The sequence below is a fragment of the Chiloscyllium plagiosum genome, unplaced genomic scaffold (assembly GCF_037043375.1).
Source record: "Chiloscyllium plagiosum isolate Xiang-an unplaced genomic scaffold, Cpla_swu_hap1 HiC_scaffold_32, whole genome shotgun sequence".
Lineage (NCBI taxonomy): Eukaryota > Metazoa > Chordata > Chondrichthyes > Orectolobiformes > Hemiscylliidae > Chiloscyllium > Chiloscyllium plagiosum.
This window is the reverse complement of record NW_028270170.1, coordinates 2624972-2645637: the sequence shown is the minus strand read 5'-3', so window position 1 is coordinate 2645637 and position 20666 is coordinate 2624972. Positions and strand designations below refer to the sequence as shown.

General features: G+C 45.0%; 1 protein-coding gene across 2 annotated transcripts in view; it reads left to right on the top strand.

The window, feature by feature from the left end:
* Positions 1-241: 241 nt before the first annotated feature.
* krt222 (keratin 222) overlaps positions 242-20666 on the top strand; it is a 36146-nt gene continuing 15721 nt past the window's right edge. The window contains exons 1-4 of one of the 2 annotated variants that reach the window (XM_043674721.2): positions 242-380; positions 563-691; positions 8187-8404; positions 20381-20457. In XM_043674721.2, the coding sequence (XP_043530656.1) occupies positions 261-380; positions 563-691; positions 8187-8404; positions 20381-20457 (544 nt within the window). In that variant the 5' untranslated portion in view covers positions 242-260. Of the gene's footprint in view, positions 381-562; positions 692-8183; positions 8405-20380; positions 20458-20666 lie in introns of both variants that reach the window. The other variant, XM_043674720.2, reaches the window with a different exon arrangement.

The window sequence follows — 20666 nt, the reverse complement described above, 5'->3', positions numbered from 1 at the left end:
GAAAGGCAAAATGATTTTAAACTGCACAACATTAAATCAGTCACACATCTCCGTCTGTGCATGACTGAGCTTTAAGGGTGCTGCTTGTCTCTGAGTTTATCCAGGTTGATGCTGGATGCATTAACTGAGCTGAGTGTCAGTGTATTTTTTTGTTCAGTCATTTTGAGGGCAGTATTGCTTTATGCTAATGATGCTGTCTGTGTCCCACTGCAGGTCTATGCTCTGCAGACTGTGCCAGTCTGTTAATACCCAGTTAGGCTATGGAAGATGGGGGCCGCAAAGAACTGGGATTGTCTCAGCTCCTCACAGATATTAAGAAGCATTATGAAAAGATTATACACAGGAATCGGATGGAATTAGACGCTTGTATCAACACTCAGGTATATTTTTGTGAAAAAGGCCTCTGTCTCAATGAGAAAGGCTGCAGAGAATGCTGACCTCATTGAAAGTCTGGGCTTTGATTCCCATTAAGGTGTCTGGAATATAACATAAGTATTACAAACATGAGATGGGAAATGCTAACACTGCGTCCTTCATTATTTTTCATGATCTCTTTTGGTAGTTACTGGAAGTCAGTGATGCAGAGATGAATAAGAACGAGGATTCTCTGCAGGCAGCCCGGGCAGAGCTAAACAATGCCCGACGTCAATGGCAAACCCTCCAGCTGGAAATTGAATCTCTTCACGCATTGGTAAGAGTAACTGTGAGATGTTATTTGGAACTATTGTTTTAAAAATTGTTGCTCCCTAATTTACTGCCTTGACTGCTGGTTTCTATGTTGACTGATGAGTGCCTCCTATCCCACTCAGAAATCCATTCTTCAAGGGTGAGCTTTGACAGAAAGTGTCTGCGGCAATTCCACTACAGTGTGCATCACACAATTTATTTCACCCAATCCCTTAGTTGCTCATCTGCCGGTCAATCTCAGGAGGGACACCCCTAGCTCATTCCTCATTTCTCCCATCACAGCCCAGGCCCAGAAAGACTAATTGATTGTTACTCTACACTGTTCCCATCCCTGATTATCAGTCTGTGGGGTCAGAGGACAGGCATGTGATCAGACTATAGCCCCTCGTACAGTTAATGCTCACTTTCCACTCAAGTAATTACAAAGCAGCACCCTCTGGGAGAGTCTCAGCCCTCAGCTAGAGATATTGGAATGGAGAGGTCAGGGATTGGCCTGAACAGGAAAGACATCTTCTTGTCTCGGAGTAGTGGGGATACAGATGGCTGCCTGTTGTTTGATAGAGATACTGTCCAGCACCATTGGATACAGACAGATGACCAACTGGCCTGGCCTCCTGGACAGGTAGATTGTAGACACTAGTCATACTGTCTAGAAGTGCCGACAGATTAATTTCAACCAAACAGCCAGGATTTTAAATACATCAAGGTGACCCCAGCACCTGAACCGCACAGTCAGGTAACAGGTCAGGTGATCCCTTCATCAGATTCCATGATCCACTCCACCCTGATGGTTATTATCTGATTACTGCAGACATTTGATGAGATCTTCCCAATGTCAGCATTTCCCCAGTTATAGTGGCAGACAATGGAAACAGGCCATTTGGCCTAACCTGGCCTGTTGTCCCTGTTCAAAAGGGTCCTCCTTATCTCAGCATATCAGAACATGCTCTCACTCTGCACTCTGAACCTTTTTGTTAATCCCTCCTTTAAATCCAGCCCCTCTTGCCTGGACCAACTTGGCTAGTTTCAGTCATTGTGGCTTTTTCAGTGGGCAGGCTGGTCAACCTGTTCAACCTTCAGCCCCTAACTGTGCAAGTATTTAATGTCAAGACAGACTACATGTGACTGAGACTATACATGAGCGAGTGACACTGGTGAGGCATCAGTACAGATCCTCCCCACTTGGATGGGTGCAGCTCCAACAATGCTCAAGAAACTTGACACCATCCAGGACAAAGCAGCCCACATGTTTGGCACAACATCCCCAAACATCCACTCCCCCCACCACTAATGCTCCATTGCAGCACTGCGTACTACCTACAAGATGCAGAAATTCACCAAAGATCCTTAGTCAGTACCTTCCAAACCTATGACCACTTCCATCTAGATGGACAAGGGCAGCAGATACAGGGAACACCACCCCCTGCAAGTTCCCCTCTAAACCACTCACCATCCTGACTTGGAAAAATATTGCCATTCCGTCAGTGTCACTCAAAATCCTGGAATTCCCTCCCTAAGGGCATTGTGGGTCTACCTACAGCAGATGGACTGCAGCGGTTCAAGAAGGCAGCTCACGCCCACCGCATTCTCCAGGAGCAACTAGGGACGGGCAATCAATGCCGGGCCCAGCCAGTGAAACCCAGATCCCACGTGTGTTTCAGGTAATGTGCTCTAATGGCTACTATTCCAAAATGAAAGCAAGTTACTGCAGAGGTCACATGACAATCACAAGTGTTCAACGTATAAATGCATTTGTGCAAACACACAGTGTACAGCAAATGTGTTTAAACTCTGCACTGTCATGCCTCCACAGAAGCTGGTATTCTGCCAGCGAGTTACCCTTTATTTATACGTGCATAGGATTTGATACTGATCCAGCTCCCTCATAGTGAACAGAATGCCTGACGCTCTTGTACTTATCGGTCAGCCAGGCTCCCTGATTGGTCCAGATTAACAGCCCCAATCAGGAACTCAGATTCTATGAGGTCCACCTGGCTGATGCCGTTACAATCACTACATCCCTTTCCCTCTGAGCCTGAGGACATTGGCTGGTTTTTTTTGTAGCTCCTCCTGAGGTGTTTCAGCACCGGGTCAGGTTTCTCCACCTCTGCCTCTGATCCAGCCAGCGTGGACCACACAGTAGCTCACTTGTCGTCCTGGAGAATCTCGGAAGAATTTCATTCTCTTCAGGCAGCAAAGACACCAAGGCATTGGCATCCACCGTGCCCATCGCAGATTCCGAGGTCTCTTCAACTCCTGACAGAGAGGGGAGAACCCATGGGTTCAGGGTCAGTTGGAAAGGCTGTCGAGGAGCTGGGCAGGTTTTGTTCCCACACCGTTTATGAGTTTGCAGCTTTTGTATGGACCACGTGTTTGTTCAGGACGGTCACACCTCCCTGATATCGATACGTCACTGGACCCGACCTCGTGTTGACCATGCGTCTTACCCATGCAGGGCCATTCCTGAGGTTTCTACACCAACTTTGTCCCCTGATGTAAACTGTCTCTCTTGTTTCCTGGAGTCTTGTGCCCAGCATTGACGTTCCTGATGCCCTTTCACCCTAACCCCAGCTCTGGGAAGATCAGATTTAACCTGGTGAAGAGTCTTCTCCCCAGGGACAGCTCCAGTAGAGTTGCTGATGTAGTTACATGGCAGCTGGTCCTGTAATCGAACAGGAACTGGGACAGTTTGGTATCTAGTGAAGCTGTAGACTGTTTCTTTAAGCCTGCCTTCAAAGTTTGGAGTGTTCTTTCTGCCAGACCATTGGATGACGGATGGTGTGGAACTGTCTGTATATGCAAATGCCATTTGACTTTAGGAAATACTCAAATTCCCTGCTGGCAAATGATGGCCGTTATTTGTGACCAACACGACCGGGAGCCCGAGGATTGCAAAAGATGCACACAGCTTTTCTATCGTCATCCCTGTGTTTGACAATTGAACTCTGAGCATCTCCAGCCACTTTGAGTTGGTGTCCACAATGACTAAGAACAGTGAGGCCATGAAAGGACCAACACAGTCAACGTGTAACTGAGTCCAGGGTTTACCTGACCGTTCCCACGAATGTGCAGGAGCTGCTGGTGGTAATGTTTATCCTTGGTGGCACACTGGGCACTGACCCACCCACATGATTATATCTGTGTCCAATCCTGGTCACCAGACACAGTCTCTCACCAACATCTTCATTTTGGAGACCTCCCGGATGACCCTGGTGGATTTCAGCCAGTATTCGACAGTGACCTCTGCTCAGGACAATCTCTCTTGCTCTCCATAATAATATGCTGTCCCCTCCTGTGATTGGGTCTCTCCGGGTCCAGAAAGGTTTCAGTTCAGGCTGTGATGACCCTTTGGTTTCCCCATCACCATTAGCTGTTTCAGATTTGCCAGGTTCAGACCTTTCTGTGTCCAAAGTCTGATATTGTCAGCTGTGATAGGAAGTGTGTCCAGAAAATTTAAAACCACTACAGACTCAAAGTTTGTGCGAAGATTTGTAGCTCGGGTGCTCGTTGTTGTGGTTCTGTTCGCCGAGCTGGAAGTTTTTGTTGCAAACGTTTCGTCCCCTGGCTAGGCGACATCATCAGACTCTTTCATTGGCGGGAGGTGGCTCAGTGCATCCAAATTTGCCACTTAGCCTCCTGGACAGTGTTTCCATTTGTATTTATACACACTTGGTATTAGACCCACTGCTGAATTCAGCCTGAAGCTATGAGTTCAGTAAACATAGCAGGAGTTTGTGGTCCATTATTATTACAAATGAATGTCTATAAAGGTATTGGTGGAATTTCCTGACTCCAAATACAATCGCCAAACCTTCCTTCTCTATCTGGATGTAGTTACACTCTGTAATGGCCAAAGTCCTGGATGCATACACCATTGGGTGTCCATCTCCATTTGGTGTTCCTCCCCATTTGGTGTCCCTCCCCATTTGGTGTCCCTCCCCTTTGGGTGTTCCTCTCGATTAGGCGTTCCTCTCCATTGGGTGTCCCTCCCCATTTGGTGTCCCTCCCCATTTGGTGTCCCTCCCCATTGGGTGTTCCTCTCCATTGGGTGTCCCTCCCCATTGGGTGTCCCTCCCCATTGGGTGTTCCTCTCCATTGGGTGTTCCTCTCCATTGGGTGTCCCTCTCCATTGGGCCACTTATGAGCTAATGCCACCCCCATGCCATACAGAGAAGCATCATATGTCAATATCAGATCTTCTTTAGGATCATACTGTGCCCAAAACCAAAGAGGATGACAGATGTCTCTTCAGTTCCCTGAAAGCTATGACCATTTCTGACATAGCTGACTCTTTCTTTTAAGAACTTATGTGAAGGTGCCAGGATGGAGGCCAGGTTATGTCTGAACTTTCTGTAATAATTCCCCAGTCCAAGGAAAGATCGGAGCTGTGGTACAGACATGGGAGCCAGGGCACCTTTGATTGCCCTCACTTTATCTTCCAACAAGTGTAACCTGGTCTTGTTGACGCTGTGGCCAATTTAGGTCACTTGGGGTGCCTGGAACATAGACCTTTCCTTTCCAAGGTGTACACCCGCCTGAGAGAAATGTCTATGGACTGTGTCCAAGTTCCATAAGTGCTCCTTATTGGTCTCCCCCATTATTAGCACACCATCCAGATAAATGGCGATCTGGGATAGACCTTGTAAAAGTTCTCCATCGTCCGCTGAAAAATGGCACAGGGTGATGATAAAGCCAGTTGTAGTGTCTGTTTGAAATTCAGTTGGGCTTCAGATAGTAGGTGCTTTTGTATTATTAATCTCACATAGCAATCGGTCTCTCAGCATCTCATTAAGGGTTAAGACAAAGTCACACACCTCTGCCAGTCATCATTAATCTAGTCAAAAATCCCGAGACAGATTCCCCTTGTTCTCAAATTGCTGAGTAAAATCGATAGGATGTCAGAATTAGAGGAGGTCATAATATTCCTTTGCTAAATCCTTCAACTCTTGAAAGGTTTTAGTCTCTGGTGCCTCAGGGAATGTTAGGCTGTCAGGAGAATTACTCTTTGCTTTTCATCTGCCCCAATGTCATTTGCCCAGAAAAAAATAACACATTCTGTCCACACACTGGGCCCAGTCTTTGACAGCAGGACTGAATGAGTCAATGCTGGCGTAGCCAGCGACATCCTCATCCTATTAATGAATATTCATCCCGTGGCTATACTTTACAGCTGTTTGTTTCACTGGTATTCAAATATCCAGAGCTAAATTATTGATTGATTCTCAGTTCCTGGATCCAGGAAACAGGATTGCAGTTTGCTTTATGAAGTCATTTAAATAGTCAGCTGCAAGATAGTTAGTGGTTGATGCAGTTAGTGTCTCTATCTTACCAACACTCTCCCTGCTCACGGCTACTTCCTGTTTGTTTCATTATGGTTCCAAATTCACTTCTGAAATCTTGCCTTGCAGAATTGTACTGTGAACTAACTGTACAGCTGGAAGCTCAACCGTCAGAGTAAAGACTTGCAGCCTCCAAAAGGAATGGTCTTTTGAACATTTGGACTTCTGTTTCTTATCAGAAGTTGTTGCTTGTTGCAGCCTGTGTTTTAATTGGAATGTGGAAGTTGGGATTTGTCTGATCACACATCAAGTGGAGTAGGGTATATCTGATAATCTAAACAGGACTGTAGACTGACTGAGAGGGAGACAGGAACTGTAAAAGGGGGCAGGAAACAGTCTGGAAGAATGAATCTGTGATCCATTATCTTAAGCCAACTCTCCTGGTTGCTACACTTGGAGTCTGTAATTTCAGTTGGACTCTGAGCCCCTTGTGTTCCCCAACCACCTCAAACCTCCTACTGTCTGCCTGGACACATCAGAACTGGGACCAGGAGGAGGCCATTCAGCCCCTCAGGCCTGCTCCACCATTTAATACAATCCTGGCTGATCTCATCTCGTCCTCAACTCCACTTTTCTGCCTGATCCATAACCCTTCAACCCATTATTAATTTAAAACGCCCATCTCCTCCTTCAATTTACTCAATGTTCCAACATCAGCCACACTCTCTCAGAGTGATTTCCACATATTCATGCCCCTTTGAAAGACGTAAGTTCTCCTCATGTTTTAAGTCTGCTGCCCCTTATCCTAAAGCTATGACCTCTTATTCTAGATCGCCCCATGAGGAAACATTCTCTCTATGTCTCCTTTGTCAATCTCCTTTACCATCTTATATACCTCAATTAGATCCCCTTCTGAACTCCAGCGGTTAAAGACCTAAACTGCTCAATCTCTCTTTATAAGACAAACTCCTCTCTCTAACAATGTTTATAGAATCTTGCATGTTGTGCTCCGAGAGCCCAGTCTATTTGAAACTCTGAGCCAACTGTCAGACCCCCCAGACCTCAGCCTTTCATAGGGCTCCTGGTCTTCAAACACCCTCTCAGTGTGTCTAAATCCCTGGCACCCTCTTGAAGTACAAGCTGTTTGAGCTGAGTGGAGCTGACTCAGTTTAAATCTGGATTAGGAAAGTAAAATTAAAAACAGAACAAAAGACAGTTCTGATTGACTCAGCTATAACAGGGTTTTCCCATTACACTGTTCTTCATTTGAAATGTTTACGTACTGATTCCTGGTGTAATATAAACCAAAGTATTGGAGAAGTCGGAGACGTATAATAAAGACAGAGAAACTGGGAATATTCAGCAGGTCCATTGGTATTTGTGAGAGAGACGCAGTTACAATTGGAACCAGGTTTCAGTTCAGCCAGCCTAGATCAGGATGCTGCAGAATGGATTGTAGAACTGGTACAGCACAGAGGGAGGCTTTTCAGCCAGTCAGGTTGGTGCTAACCCTCTATGAGAGCTACTCAGCCTGTCCCACTCAGGGGATGATAAGAAATTAGAGTAGGCCATTCAGTCTGTTCCACCATTTATTAAGATGCTGGCTGATCTGATTGGGGCCTCAGCTCTATGTTGTTGCTTATCCCCCAATACTTATTGCCCTTGCCCAACAATCCCCTGTCACCGTCCTGTCTTTTCCCTACAACCTCACAAATATTTCCTCTTCTGCTGTTACAAACCTGAACATAAAATTGTAGCTCACAAGAGATTTTTATGAACGCAACAGAAGTAGAGTCATAGAGATGTACAGCACAGAAACAGACCATTCGGCCCAACCCGTCCATGCTGACCAGATATCCCAACCCAATCTAGTCCCACCTGCCAGCACCCGGCCCATATCCCTCCAAACCCTTCCTATTCATATACCCATCCAGATGCCTCTTAAATGTTGCAATTGTACCAGCCTCCACCACTTCCTCTGGCAGCTCATTCCGTACACATACCACCCTCTGCGTGAAAAAGTTGCCCCTTAGGTCTTTTATAAACCTTTCCCCTCACCCCCTAAACCTATGCCCTGTAGTTTTGGACTTTGTGAGAGATGTGTGTGATGAACATGTGTATTGTGAAAATGAAGGCCGTTATATTTTGTACGTTTGGAGCCAGTCCCCGGGTGGAGAATGTTCACGGGTTGGCAATGACTTGATGTCCTTCTCACAGCAGAAGGGTTTGGAGAATTCCCTGCAGGTGACCGAGCAGAGGTACGAGGTACAGCTGAAGAATCTGGCGTCTGTGATTCGAGAGATGGAGGGCGAGTTACACGGTGTGAGGAGAGATATCGAACACCAGGTTTGGGAACACGAACTGTTGCTCAACACAAAGATGAGACTGGAGAGTGAGATCGCGATGTATCGTAGCCTATTGGACAGAGAGGAGGACAGGTAAACTGATTCCATTATTTACTAGGAGTTTTACCCTGCCTTTGTCGTATCTTTATATTAAACATGTCAGGTTTTTTTTGTTATTGGAATCCTTGTTTGGGACACACTTATCTCAATTCTCTTCCTGATGTTTGCAGTTTTTCGCAGTCAGCTTTAGAAGTCACCCGTTGCAAATGAACCTGGGCAGGTATTAACTATGGAGACCTTCATACCTAATGCTGATCTCAGCCTCATCTGATGGTAGTGCACACATTGTCCAGCAGGGATTGGGGTCACAGGCAGGGACAGGGAGAGAAATCACAGGGTAAAAGTGAGGACTGCAGATGCTGGACACCAGATTTTAGATTAGAATGGTGCTGGAAAAGCACAGCCAGGTCAGGCAGCATCCGACGAGCAGGAAAATCGACGTTTCGGGCAAAAGCCCTTCATCAGGAATGAGAAATCACAGGTCCTCGTGCCTCTCCATTGCTAGGCCTCTCATTACATCAACCCAGCCTGACCACACTTAACCACCCTCTTCACATCCTGCAAACACCCAGGACTGAGAATATTGACACGGTGGAGTTGGAAATTTTTCTTTTGGTTCAGAAAGATTTTTGGCTTTTGTGCTTGATGCATGTATTTACAGTTCAGGAGATACACTTTACATCCACAGCTTTTTCAGACAGTTACACACAATTTGATTGTTCATATTATACAAAGAGTTTCACCCCTTTGAACCTGGTCAATGCAATTTGATGGCAGCAGCAACCAAAAAATGTAAACTTCACAAGCACTACAGATAACAATCCTGTACAAATGAGAATGTGTTGAACTGTCAGTGCTGTATTCTACTGTCATATGACTTTTGGTATTACTTTCATGTTTAAAAATGACACAAAATCTTCCAGTAAATTAGTACCAACTTCTTTGTGTGTAATACTGTCATATTTGCATCCACACAAATGAGTTTTAATAACAGAGAAGTAAAACTTGCAACTGCGTGATAAATATTTTCTCATTTTATATTTAAACTAACTCGATTTAGAAATGCCCAGCACAGAGTGAATAATGGAGCAAAGAAACTTCTGTTTTGGAAGCTGATGAGGATGCTGGTACCTCAGAGGGATGCAGTGAGAACTAAGCATCTGGGCCTACAAGCAGCTTGACTGTACTGTGGGGAGGAAGAAGAAAGGAAGAGCACTAGTGATTGGGATTCTATAGTCAGCTAATCTGCAACTCCAGGACAGTGCAATGCCTCGCTGGTACCAGGGTCAGGGATGTCACTGAACAGCTGCAGGACACCCTGAAAGGGGAGGCTGATGAGTTAGAGGTTGTGGTACATGTTGGTACCAGTTATGTTGGCAAAGTGAGGAATAAGGTCTTGCATCAAGAGCTAGGCAGGAGATTAAAAAGCAGTACCTCAACAGTTGTAACCTCTGGATTACTCCCAGTGCCATGTATTAGTGAGTTTAGAAATAGGAAAATAGATTAGATGAATGCATGGCTCAAGAGTTTTTGCAAGAGGGAGGGTTTTAGATTCCTGGATCAGTGGAATTGTTTTTGGGGAAGGTGGGACATGTACAAAAGGGGCAGTTTGCTCTTGAACCACAGTGGGACTAGGATTCTTGTTCATGTTGTTTGGAAGAGTTTGAACTAGTTTGGCAGGGCAGGGGTCACAGAGTATCAATGAAATAGGGTCACATCATGCAACAGGAAGCAAAGCACAGTGCGTTCAGCTACATTGAGTGTCAAGAGAGTAATGCAAGACTGGGTAGCCTTTACTTTCATGTTAGGAGTGTAATAGGTAAGACCGATGAGTCAATGTTGTGGTTTGACACATAGAAGTATAATATTGTTGCCATTAAAGAAACATGTTTGAGGGATGGGCTGGACTTGCAAATCAACATTCCAGGGTATAGAATCTTTAGCTGAGAGGATGTAAATAAGGTGGTGGTGTCACACTGTTAATTAAAGAGTTAATTACTGCAGTAAGAAGAGATGACATTTTGGAAGGGTCCTCAAACAAGGCTTTGCGGATAAAACTTAGGAATGTTAAGTGGGCAGCCACTTTACCGAGAGTCAGCAGGAAACAGAGGAGCAAATATAGACAGTTCACAGAGGTGTGTGAGAGTCATAATTGGGTAATTAAACTCGGTCATTTCAACTTTCCCAATATTAATTGGGATAGTCATTGTGTTAAGGGTTGAGAAGGTCAGATTTCTTGAAACGTTTTTGTAGTGACTAACTTGATTTACAAATTGAGGGATGCAGTGAGGTGGACCACATAGAATGTGAGATCCCTGATTGGGACTGTTCACCTGATATCCGGTTCACCCCGGATTACTCCCGGTGCCATGTGCTAGCAAGTTTAGAAATAAGAAAACAGGACACATGACTGCATGGCACAAGAGTTGGTGCAAAAGGGACATCCTGTTCACTCTGAGAGCTGGCTCTGAGGAAGCCAGACCAGTGTGAAGTGTATGCATGTGTAACTTGGTGATAGGATACTGGCCTTGGTGGAATTATTTCAGTGACAACGAGAGAAAAAAGTACAGTCCTGAAGAAACTCACTCGCAGCAGTCATCTTTGAGTATGCGGGTAAACAATTCTGGCATCATGCTGCTATTTGGGAAACTTGACTCGTTCAATCCTGGTGTTGAACACTGGACCCAGTATGTGGAAGGAATGTATTATTTTTTCTTGGCAAATGACAGATGAAAAGCAACGAGTAATTCTCCTGACAGTTTGTGGAACCACAGCTTTGTCAGTTATTAGGAGCCTAACTTTCCCTGAGGCACCAAATTCTAAAATGTGTCAAGAGTTGATGGATTTCGTTAAGGAATATTATGACCCCAAGCCTTCTCTAATTCTGAGATACTATTAGTTTTGAGGAGAAAGTGAGGTCTGCAGATGCTGGAGATCAGAGCTGAAAATGTGTTGCTGGAAAAGCGCAGCAGGTCAGGCAGCATCCAGGGAACAGGAGAATCGACGTTTCGGGCATAAGCCCTTCTTCAGGAATTATTAGTTTTACCCAGCAAATCAAGAACCAGGGGAATCTGTGGTGGGAATTTTGGCGAGGTTAAGGTGACTGGTAGAGGCATTAGAAAATGGCTGCCTGAGTGAGGTCCTAATTAAATATCTGGAGGTTTGTTTAGGAAACTCTAAGGACGCTCAAAGGAGCCAGGTCTACCTTGCATGCTGACCATGACACAATTCCATGATTTTGCAAAGGCCCACTCAGTATCATTTGCCTTATGGGGAGTCATGAGTAGAAGCACAAATCATGAGGCTGGAACACAAAGGAATCATCAAACCTGTACAGTTTGTGGAATGGCCACCACCGGTCATACCGAATGGTCATATCCAGCAGATCGGTTCACCTTAGTGGGGATTTTAAACCAACGGTAAACTGCTTCTCATAGCTGTATAAATATCCATTCCTCGCAGAAAGGATTTATTGGCGGGAGGGATGTTCTTCACGAAGGTGGCTATGAGCCATGTGTACCTGCAATTGTGATTTAAATGAGGATTCCCAGAAATATGCTATAATTAATACTCATAAGGCTTTGTACCAATAAATGAGACTGCCTTTTGGGGTATCATTGGCCTGAGCCATTTTTCAGCTGATGATGGAGAACATTTTACAAGGTCTACACCTGGTCGCCATTTATCTGGATGACATGCTAATAACAGGGATGACCAATAAGGAGCTGGAAATGTGTTGCTGGAAAAGCGCAGCAGGTCAGGCAGCATCCAGGGAACAGGAGAATCGACGTTTCAGGCATAAGCCCTTCTTCAGGAATGAAGAAGGGCTTAAGCCCGAAACGTCGATTCTCCTGTTCCCTGGATGCTGCCTGACCTGCTGCGCTTTTCCAGCAACACATTTCCAGCTCTGATCTCCAGCATCTGCAGACCTCACTTTCTCCTCAATGACCAATAAGGAGCACTTTGAGAATCTGGACAAAGTTCCTCCAGGGCAGGTGTGTTCCAGGCAGCCCAGGTGACCGATTCTGTGTCTGTATCATAGCCTAAGTACGTCGTTGATGAATTATTATGGAAAGTTCCTACATAACCTGACTTCCATCACTTCAGCCTTACATTTGCTATTGAAAAATGGTCAGTCTTGCAAATGGTCTCATAGGCAAGATGTAGCCTTTAGGGAAGTGAAGACGTATCATCATCTAAGCTATTGGCACACTATAATCCCGAGTGAGATCTGGTGCTAGCATGCCAGGCCTCCTGTATGGGGTAGTGTTGGCTCACAGATCACCCCATGGAAGGTTCCATGGAGACATCATAGAACGAAGAACATAGAACAATACAGCACAGAACAGGCCCTTCGGCCCACAATGTTGTGCCGAACATTTGTCCTAGCTTAAGCACCCATCCATGTACCTATCCAATTGCCGCTTAAAGGTCACCAAAGATTTTGACTCTACCACTCCCACAGGCAGCGCATTCCATGCCCCACCACTCTCTGGGTAAAGAACCCACCCCTGACATCTCCCCTATACCTTCCACCCTTCACCTTAAATTTATATCCCCTTGTAACACTCTGTTGTACCCGGGGAAAAAGTTTCTGACTGTCTACTCTATCTATTCCTCCGATCAACTTATAAACCCTATCAAGTCACCCCTCATCCTTCTCCGTTCCAATGAGAAAAGGCCTAGCACTCTCAACCTATCCTCGTACGACCTATTCTCCATTCCAGGCAACATCCTGGTAAATCTTCTCTGCACCCTCTCCAAAGCTTCCACATCTTTCCTAAAGTGAGGCGACCAGAACTGCACACAGTACTCCAAATGTGGCCTAACCAAAGTCCTGTACAGCTGTAACATCTCTTCATGACTCTTGAATTCAATCCCTCTGCTAATGAACGCTAATACACCATAGGCCTTCTTACAAGCTCTATCCACCTGAGTGGCAACTTTCAAAGATCTATGAACATAGACCCCAAGATCCCTCTGTTCCTCCACCTCACTAAGAACCCTACCGTTAACCCTGTATTCCGCATTCTTATTTGTCTTTCCAAAATGGACAACCTCACACTTGGCAGAATTGAACTCCATCTGCCACTCCTCAGCCCAGCTCTGCATCATATCTAAGTCCCTTTGCAGCCGACAACAGCCCTCCTCACTATCCACAACTCCACCAATCTTCGTATCATCTGCAAATTTACTGACCCACCCTTCAACTCCCTCATCCAAGTCATTAATAAAAATTACAAACAGCAGAGGACCCAGAACTGATCCTGTGGAACTCCACTTATAACTGGGCTCCAGGCTGAATATTTACCATCTACCACCACTCTCTGACTTCGACCGGTTAGCCAGTTTACTGTCCAATTGGCCAAATTTCCCTCTATCCCATGCCTCCTGACTTTCCGCATAAGCCTACCATGGGGAACCTTATCAAATGCCTTACTAAAATCGATGTATACTACATCCACTGCTCTACCCTCATCCACATGCTTGGTCACCTCCTCAAAGAATTCAATAAGACTTGTAAGGCAAGACCTACCCTTCACAAATCCGTGCTGGCTGTCCCTAACCAAGCAGTGTCTTTCCAGATACTCATAAATCCTATCCCTCAGTACCCTTTCCATTACTTTGCCTACCACCGAAGTAAGACTAACTGGCCTGTAATTCCCGGGGTTATCCCTATTCCCTTTTTTGAACAGGGGCACAACATTCGCCACTCTCCAGTCCCCTGGTACCACCCCGTTGACAGTGAAGACGAAAAGATCATTGCCAACGGTACTGCAATTTCCTCTCTTGCTTCCCACATAATCCTAGGATATATCCCGTCAGGCCCGGGGGACTTGTCTATCCTCAAGTTGTTCAAAATGTCCAACACATCTTCCTTCCTAACAGGTATCTCCTCTAGCTTATCAGTCCGTTTCACACTCTCCTCTTCATCAATACGGTCCCTCTCGTTGGTAAATACTGAAGAAAAGTACTCATTCAAGACCTCTCCTATCTCTTCCGACTCAATACACAGTCTCCCACTACTGTCCTTGATCGGACCTACCCTCGTTCTCGTCATTCTCATGTTTCTCACATACGCATAAAATGCCTTTGGGTTATCCTTGATTCTATCCGCCAAAGATTTTTCATGCCCTCTCTTAGCTCTCCTAATCAGGGGTTTCCAAAATTAAGATGCTGGCAAGAAGTTTTGTCTGTTGGCCAGGATTGGATGTAGACATAGCCATGTTGGTGGGGCAGTACCCAGAGGGTCAACAAGTACAATAATTACCACCAGCAGCTCCTCCACATTTGTGGAAATGGCTGGCTAAACCCAGGACTCCATTACACATTGACTCTGCCAGTGCTTTCATGGGCTCAATGTTCTTAGTCATTATGGACACCCACTCAAAGTGGATAAACATGCATAGAGTTCATTTGTCAAATGGGGAAGACAATAGAAAAACTGCATGTATTTTTTGCAATACACGGGCTCCTGGGAGTGTTGGTCACAGAAAACGGGCCATTATTTACCAGCAGGGATTTCAGGTGTTCTGCATACAAGGACATCATGCAACCATCTGGTGGAAAGAGCAGTCCAAACTTTGAAGGCAGGCTTAAAGAAACAGTGTACAGCTTCACTCGATACCAATCTCTCCCAGTTCCTATTTGTTTATCAGACCACCCCTCACGTAACTACAGGGACAGCTCCAGCAGAGATGCTAACGGGGAGATGACTCCATCCATGTTAAATCTGATCGTCCCTGACTTGGGTGGGAGAGTGAAAGGGCACCAGGAATGTCAATGCTGGATACAAGACTCCTCTAAGCGACTTTAGTTCAGAGGATGAAGTTCAGTGTTGAAACCAAAGGAATGGCCCTCCATGGGTAAAAGAAGCATGGGGTTGATGCAAGGTGGGTTGGAACACAGGGGTTCTCCCCCTCCACCTAGCGTCAAAGAAACCTCAGAGTCTGAGATGGACACAGTGGCTGTTGCAGCCTCAATGCCTTTACAGCCTGAAGAAGATGAATTTCTTCTGAGACACTCGGGATCAAGAGGTGGGCTATGGTCCAGTAACATCACCCTTATCCAAGGCTGAGTCAGATGAACTGAACACGATGTGGAAATGCTGAAGGAGAGGTACAAGAAAAAGAAAAGGCCTATATCCCCAGACTTAGTGACCGTCATGAAGACAGATAGGTGGACCTCATAGAATATGAGTTCCCTGATTGGGGCTGTTAACCTGGTCCAATCAGGGATCCCTGGCTAACAGATAAAATCAGGAGTGTCAGGGGATCTGTTCACTCTGAGAGCTGGCTCTGAGGGAGCCAGAATAGTGTCATGTATTATACACGTACAGGTACCACCCCCCACCCCCGTATCTGCGGGTGATACATTCCCAGACCGACCGCAAAGCCCGAAATTGCGAATAGTAGCAAACCCCATCATTTATAAGGGAAATTTACCTCCCTGGAAGCACCTGGAATTATTTCTGGAATGCTCCATGTAATATTTTCGGGCGGCAGTAAACCACAGATAACTGCAACCGCGGAAACCGAACCCGTGGATACAGGGTTCCTACTGTATAAATAAAGAGTGACTGGATGACGGGATATTGGCTTCTGTGGAGTTGTTTCAGTATCCAGGGGAATCCTTTGTATCAGTAAGAAGAAGAACCCAACAAGGGACAATGCAGAGCTAGATCTGATTCTAGGGAAAGAAGCAGGATAAGTGTTCCATTTGGCTTTGGGGGAACATTTTAGCGATAGCCACTGCATCATGATACGGTTCAAATTTGTTCTGGACAAGGAAAACGATGGCCTGCAAAAGACAGCTTTAGGTTGGGGGAAGGCAGATTTTATTAAAATAAAGCAGGATCTGGCCACTATTGACTGAGAACAGCTCCTTCCGGTAAGTCTACAGTGGAACAATGGGGGCATTCAAAAAGGAGCTGGGAAGAGTATGGGTCCAACATGTACTCCTTAGATGGAAATGTAGGAGCAATAAGTTCAGAGAACCCTGGATGTTGATGGCAGTACAGGGCTGGATAAAGAAGAAGTGTAAGGCTTTTAACAAGTCCAAAGGGAGCATTTCAGCTCTGACCCGAGAGATATAAAGGAAGTGCAGGACAGAACTGAAGAAAGCAATTAGAAGAAGAACAAGGTAGCATGAAAAGGGACTTGCGAACAGGATTAGGAACATTTCTAAGATATCTTATAAATACTTTAAAGAGAAGAGGTTAACTAGGGAACGACTAACCCATTAGGGACCAAGGGGACGACCTGCGTGTGAAGCTGCGGGATATTGGAAGGAGGAATGAATGCTTCTCTTCAGTCTCCACTCTGGAAAATGAGAATGTAGGTACAGTATTCAGGAAAAGGGACTCTGAGGAACTTGCACAGTTTGACATAGGAAATTGGGATGTTTTGGAGGTTCTGTTGGCCTTAAAACAGGCAAATCCCCTGGCCTGGACAAATTGCATCCCAGGCTGCTGTGGGAGGCAGCTGCAGGGGCTCTGATACATATTGTTAGTTCCCCTCTGGCCATGGGGAGAGTACCAGAGGACTGGAGGACGGCTAATGTGGTTCCACTTTTCATGAAGGGTGGTAGAGATGAACCAGGAAATTACGGACTGCTGAGTCTAATGTCAGTGCTGGAGACAATTCTGAAGGAGCCAATTAATATCCACTTGGAAAGGCATGGGATAATTAGGGATAGTCAGCAATGTCTTTGTCAGAAGGAGGTCATGCTTAACAAATTTGTTCAAATGTTTTGAAAGTGTAAGCAAGTGTGTGGATGAGGGAAGTTCAGTTGATGCAGTTGATATGGATTTTAGCAAAGTTTTTGACAAGGTCCCACATGGGAGACTGATTGAGAAGGTCAAAGTACATGGAATTGAGGAAAACTTGATGAGATGGATCTGAAACTGGCTTAGTAATAGGACACAAAAGGTAGTGGTAGAAGGCTATGTGAGTGACCGGAGGCCGGTGTCCAGTGGTGTACCACAAGGATTAGTACTGCGACACCTATTCTTTGCTATATGCATAAATGATGGAGATGAAAATCTGGGGGAAGGTGAAGCAAATTTGCAGACAAGACCAAGATTGGTAGAGTGGTTAATAGCGAAGAAGATGGTTGTAGGTTACAGGAAGATATAGGTGGGTTGGTCAGATGGACAAACCAGTGGTAGATGGGATTTAGCACTGATAAGTGTGAGGTGATGCACTTTAGAAGAAGAAGCAAGATGAGGGAGTGTTTAATGAATGGCAGGACACTGGGTAGCTCAGAGGAACAGCAGGATCTTGGGGTAATTATTCACAGATCCCTGAAGTTGGCTGAGCACATGAATAGTGTAGTTAAGGCACATAGGACACTTGCTTTCATCAGCCATGCCATAGAGTGTAAGAGCAAGGAGGTAGTGTTGGAGTTTGTACAGAGTGTTGGTCAGGTCACAGCTGGAGTATTGAGTGCAGTTCTGGTCACCTGACTACAGGAAGGATGTGATAGCATTAGAGGGGGTACAGAGGAGGTTCACCAGGATGTTGCCTGAGATGGAGAAATTGAGCTATAAAGAGAGACTGGATTGTCTTCTTTAGAGCAGAGAAGACTGAGTGGTGACACCATTAAGGTGTATAAGATTATGAGGGCCATGGACAGGGTGGATAAAAAGCAGCTATTCCCTTTTTTGAGAAGTCAGTCACGTGGGGGCTTGGTTTTAGGGTAAGGAACAGGAGATTCAGAGGGGATTTGGGAAAAGATATTTTCACTGAGTGGGGGGTGGGAATCGGAAATGGGATTGGAACTTGCCTTAGGAGCCTTGGTGAATGACATTGACTTTAAACTGGCACAAGGCACCAGATATAATTTGGCAACAAAAGTTTTTTCCTGAAATAACTGACTTGCACTAATACACACAAAGCACATCATTCATAAACAAGGGAGGTGGCAGCTAAAACATTTGCATTACACAAAGATTTGAACCCAGCAGTTCATTCCCTTTCACTGCGTCTCAGGTCTCCACTCAGATTTCAATGTAGCAATTCTCACAAGGTTCACTGCAATATCCTGGCCACAGGATAGTAACTGGAGATGGACCATGTCTGGCTTATCTTACCTCCAGTCCTGGGGGTACGGTTGACCATATAAAAGCAACAGCTTGCATTAATATAGCATCTTTACTGCAGTAAAACATCAAAATAAACTTCACAGGAGCAATCATCAAATAAAATTCAACATTAAGACATGCTAGAGGTGGTGACAAAAGGCTTGGTCAGAAATTGAGGTTTCAAGGAGCATCAAAAGTAAGGAAGGAAGTGAGGTAGAGACTGAGACCTTTCAGCAGGATATTCCAGACTCCAGCAGCTGAGCTCACAGGCAGCCCGGAGTGATTAACATCAGGAGGAGTTTGAGGCAGGAATTAAAAGGACACAGACAACTCAGAGGGTTGTGGGGTGGGGATGAGGTTACAGATAGAGGTTAAGATTAGGTCATGGGAGGGATTGGGACTCAGGAAAAAATGTTTTAAAATAAGGAACTGACCAATTGAGGGTCAAGATACTGTCGCTTAGATGTGTTTAAACAAAGTAGAGGACAAGAAATGCTCTTTGTGCCTCTCAGTTGCAAAGCAGACTATGCATTCTGCACTGAATTTTCAGTGAGTCAACAATGTCCCGATTTGGGAGGATCAAGCAATTAAGAAACTACTTTTTTTTTACTTTCTTTCCTCTGTGGGCTGGCCTGATAAAGGTCTTTTAACAGCAATGTTTTTCTCAGACCCCAACATCCCTCTATGATCTGTCCATTCGTCAAATTCTGATCACTTGAACAACCACAATTTTAATTTCTCCCCAGTGCCTTCAGGTCTGGGCTTCCCTCCCTAAACCTCTTGGCCACTCAGTCCTTCTTCAAAACACTCCTTAAAACCAACATCTTTGACTAAACTTTTGCCCTTTAGCCCTAATATCTTCTGACCTGTTTCAGGGTCAAACGATATTTTTAAAAGGCCCTGTGAAGTGCCTTGGAACAATTCATTTCCTGAAGGGTGCTATATAAATATAAGTTGTTGTTGGAAGCAAACTCACTGGTGTGAGCTTGCTTTCAACAGAGTACTTTTCCCTGATGTGACAATGTTTAACTTAACTTCTGTAACATAAGAAACTGGATGTGGATATTGTGATATTGAAGAATTCAACAGACATTTATTACAACTAGTACTTATGTATGAACATTATACTTAGAGATGCATAGATGTTTGGGCTAACATTAAGCTCATAGCTTACAACAAAGCTGCACATTTCTGTAGGGTGTCATGCTTCATTGCATCATGTGACTCAGCACAAGATGGAGTCTGAGACCTTGTATACACTCAGGTTACACCTACTGCAGTATACTGCCACACTGACTTATAGACATCCTTGTTTATTCGTTCATAGGATGTAGGCATCGTTGGACAGGCCAACATTTATTGCCCATCCCCAGTTGGCCGGAGGGCAATTTAAGAGTTAACCACATTGCTGTGGATCTGGAGTCACATGTAAGTCAGACTGGGTGAGGATGACAGTTTCCTTCTGTAAGAATGTTCATGAACCAGATGAGTTCTTCCGACAATTGAGCAGTAGTTTCGTGGTCACCATTTAGACCAGTTTTTAAAAATTGCAGACTTGTATAGAACTCAAATTTCATCACCTGTCATATGGGTGTCTCCAACCCCATGTCTCCAACACATTAGCCCAGGGCTCTGGGTTTCTAGTCCAGTGACATAATCATCATACCAAGACCTCCACCATTACACAACAGGATCCAGTGACTTGAACAACAGTCATTCAGAATGGCTGATATACAGCAGTTATTTAGTTAAAACTCTGGACTTATGTCAGCATCAGTAATGTTCCTGAACTAAGCATGAAGTCATACCTGGGATAAGAAACTTTCCACAACCAAGACTGCTGTGCGAACCAAGCAATGGTCAGGAGCAAATTTTTGATGCCAAACAGATAATTTTACAATTCTTATATGTTTTCTACATTTTAGACTCTCTGGGGCTACCTCTAGTGGCTGTCAGTCATCCCTCAGCAGTTTAAGTCAAAAAGACATGGCCCTCCCTTCGGGTAAGTGTGACCCAAATCACCTTCTTGTATATTGAGTCTTGTCTAAACACAATCCAACATCTACGTTAAGCTTCCTTGATTCTGAGCTCCAGAAATTATCGTACAGCAAGACCTTCTTATCTCAGGGACAGCGTAGAGGGATCTTGACTTTGTATTTAATCCATGTGATCATTTATGTTTGTGAGACATCAGGGTGAAAAATGCCTTCA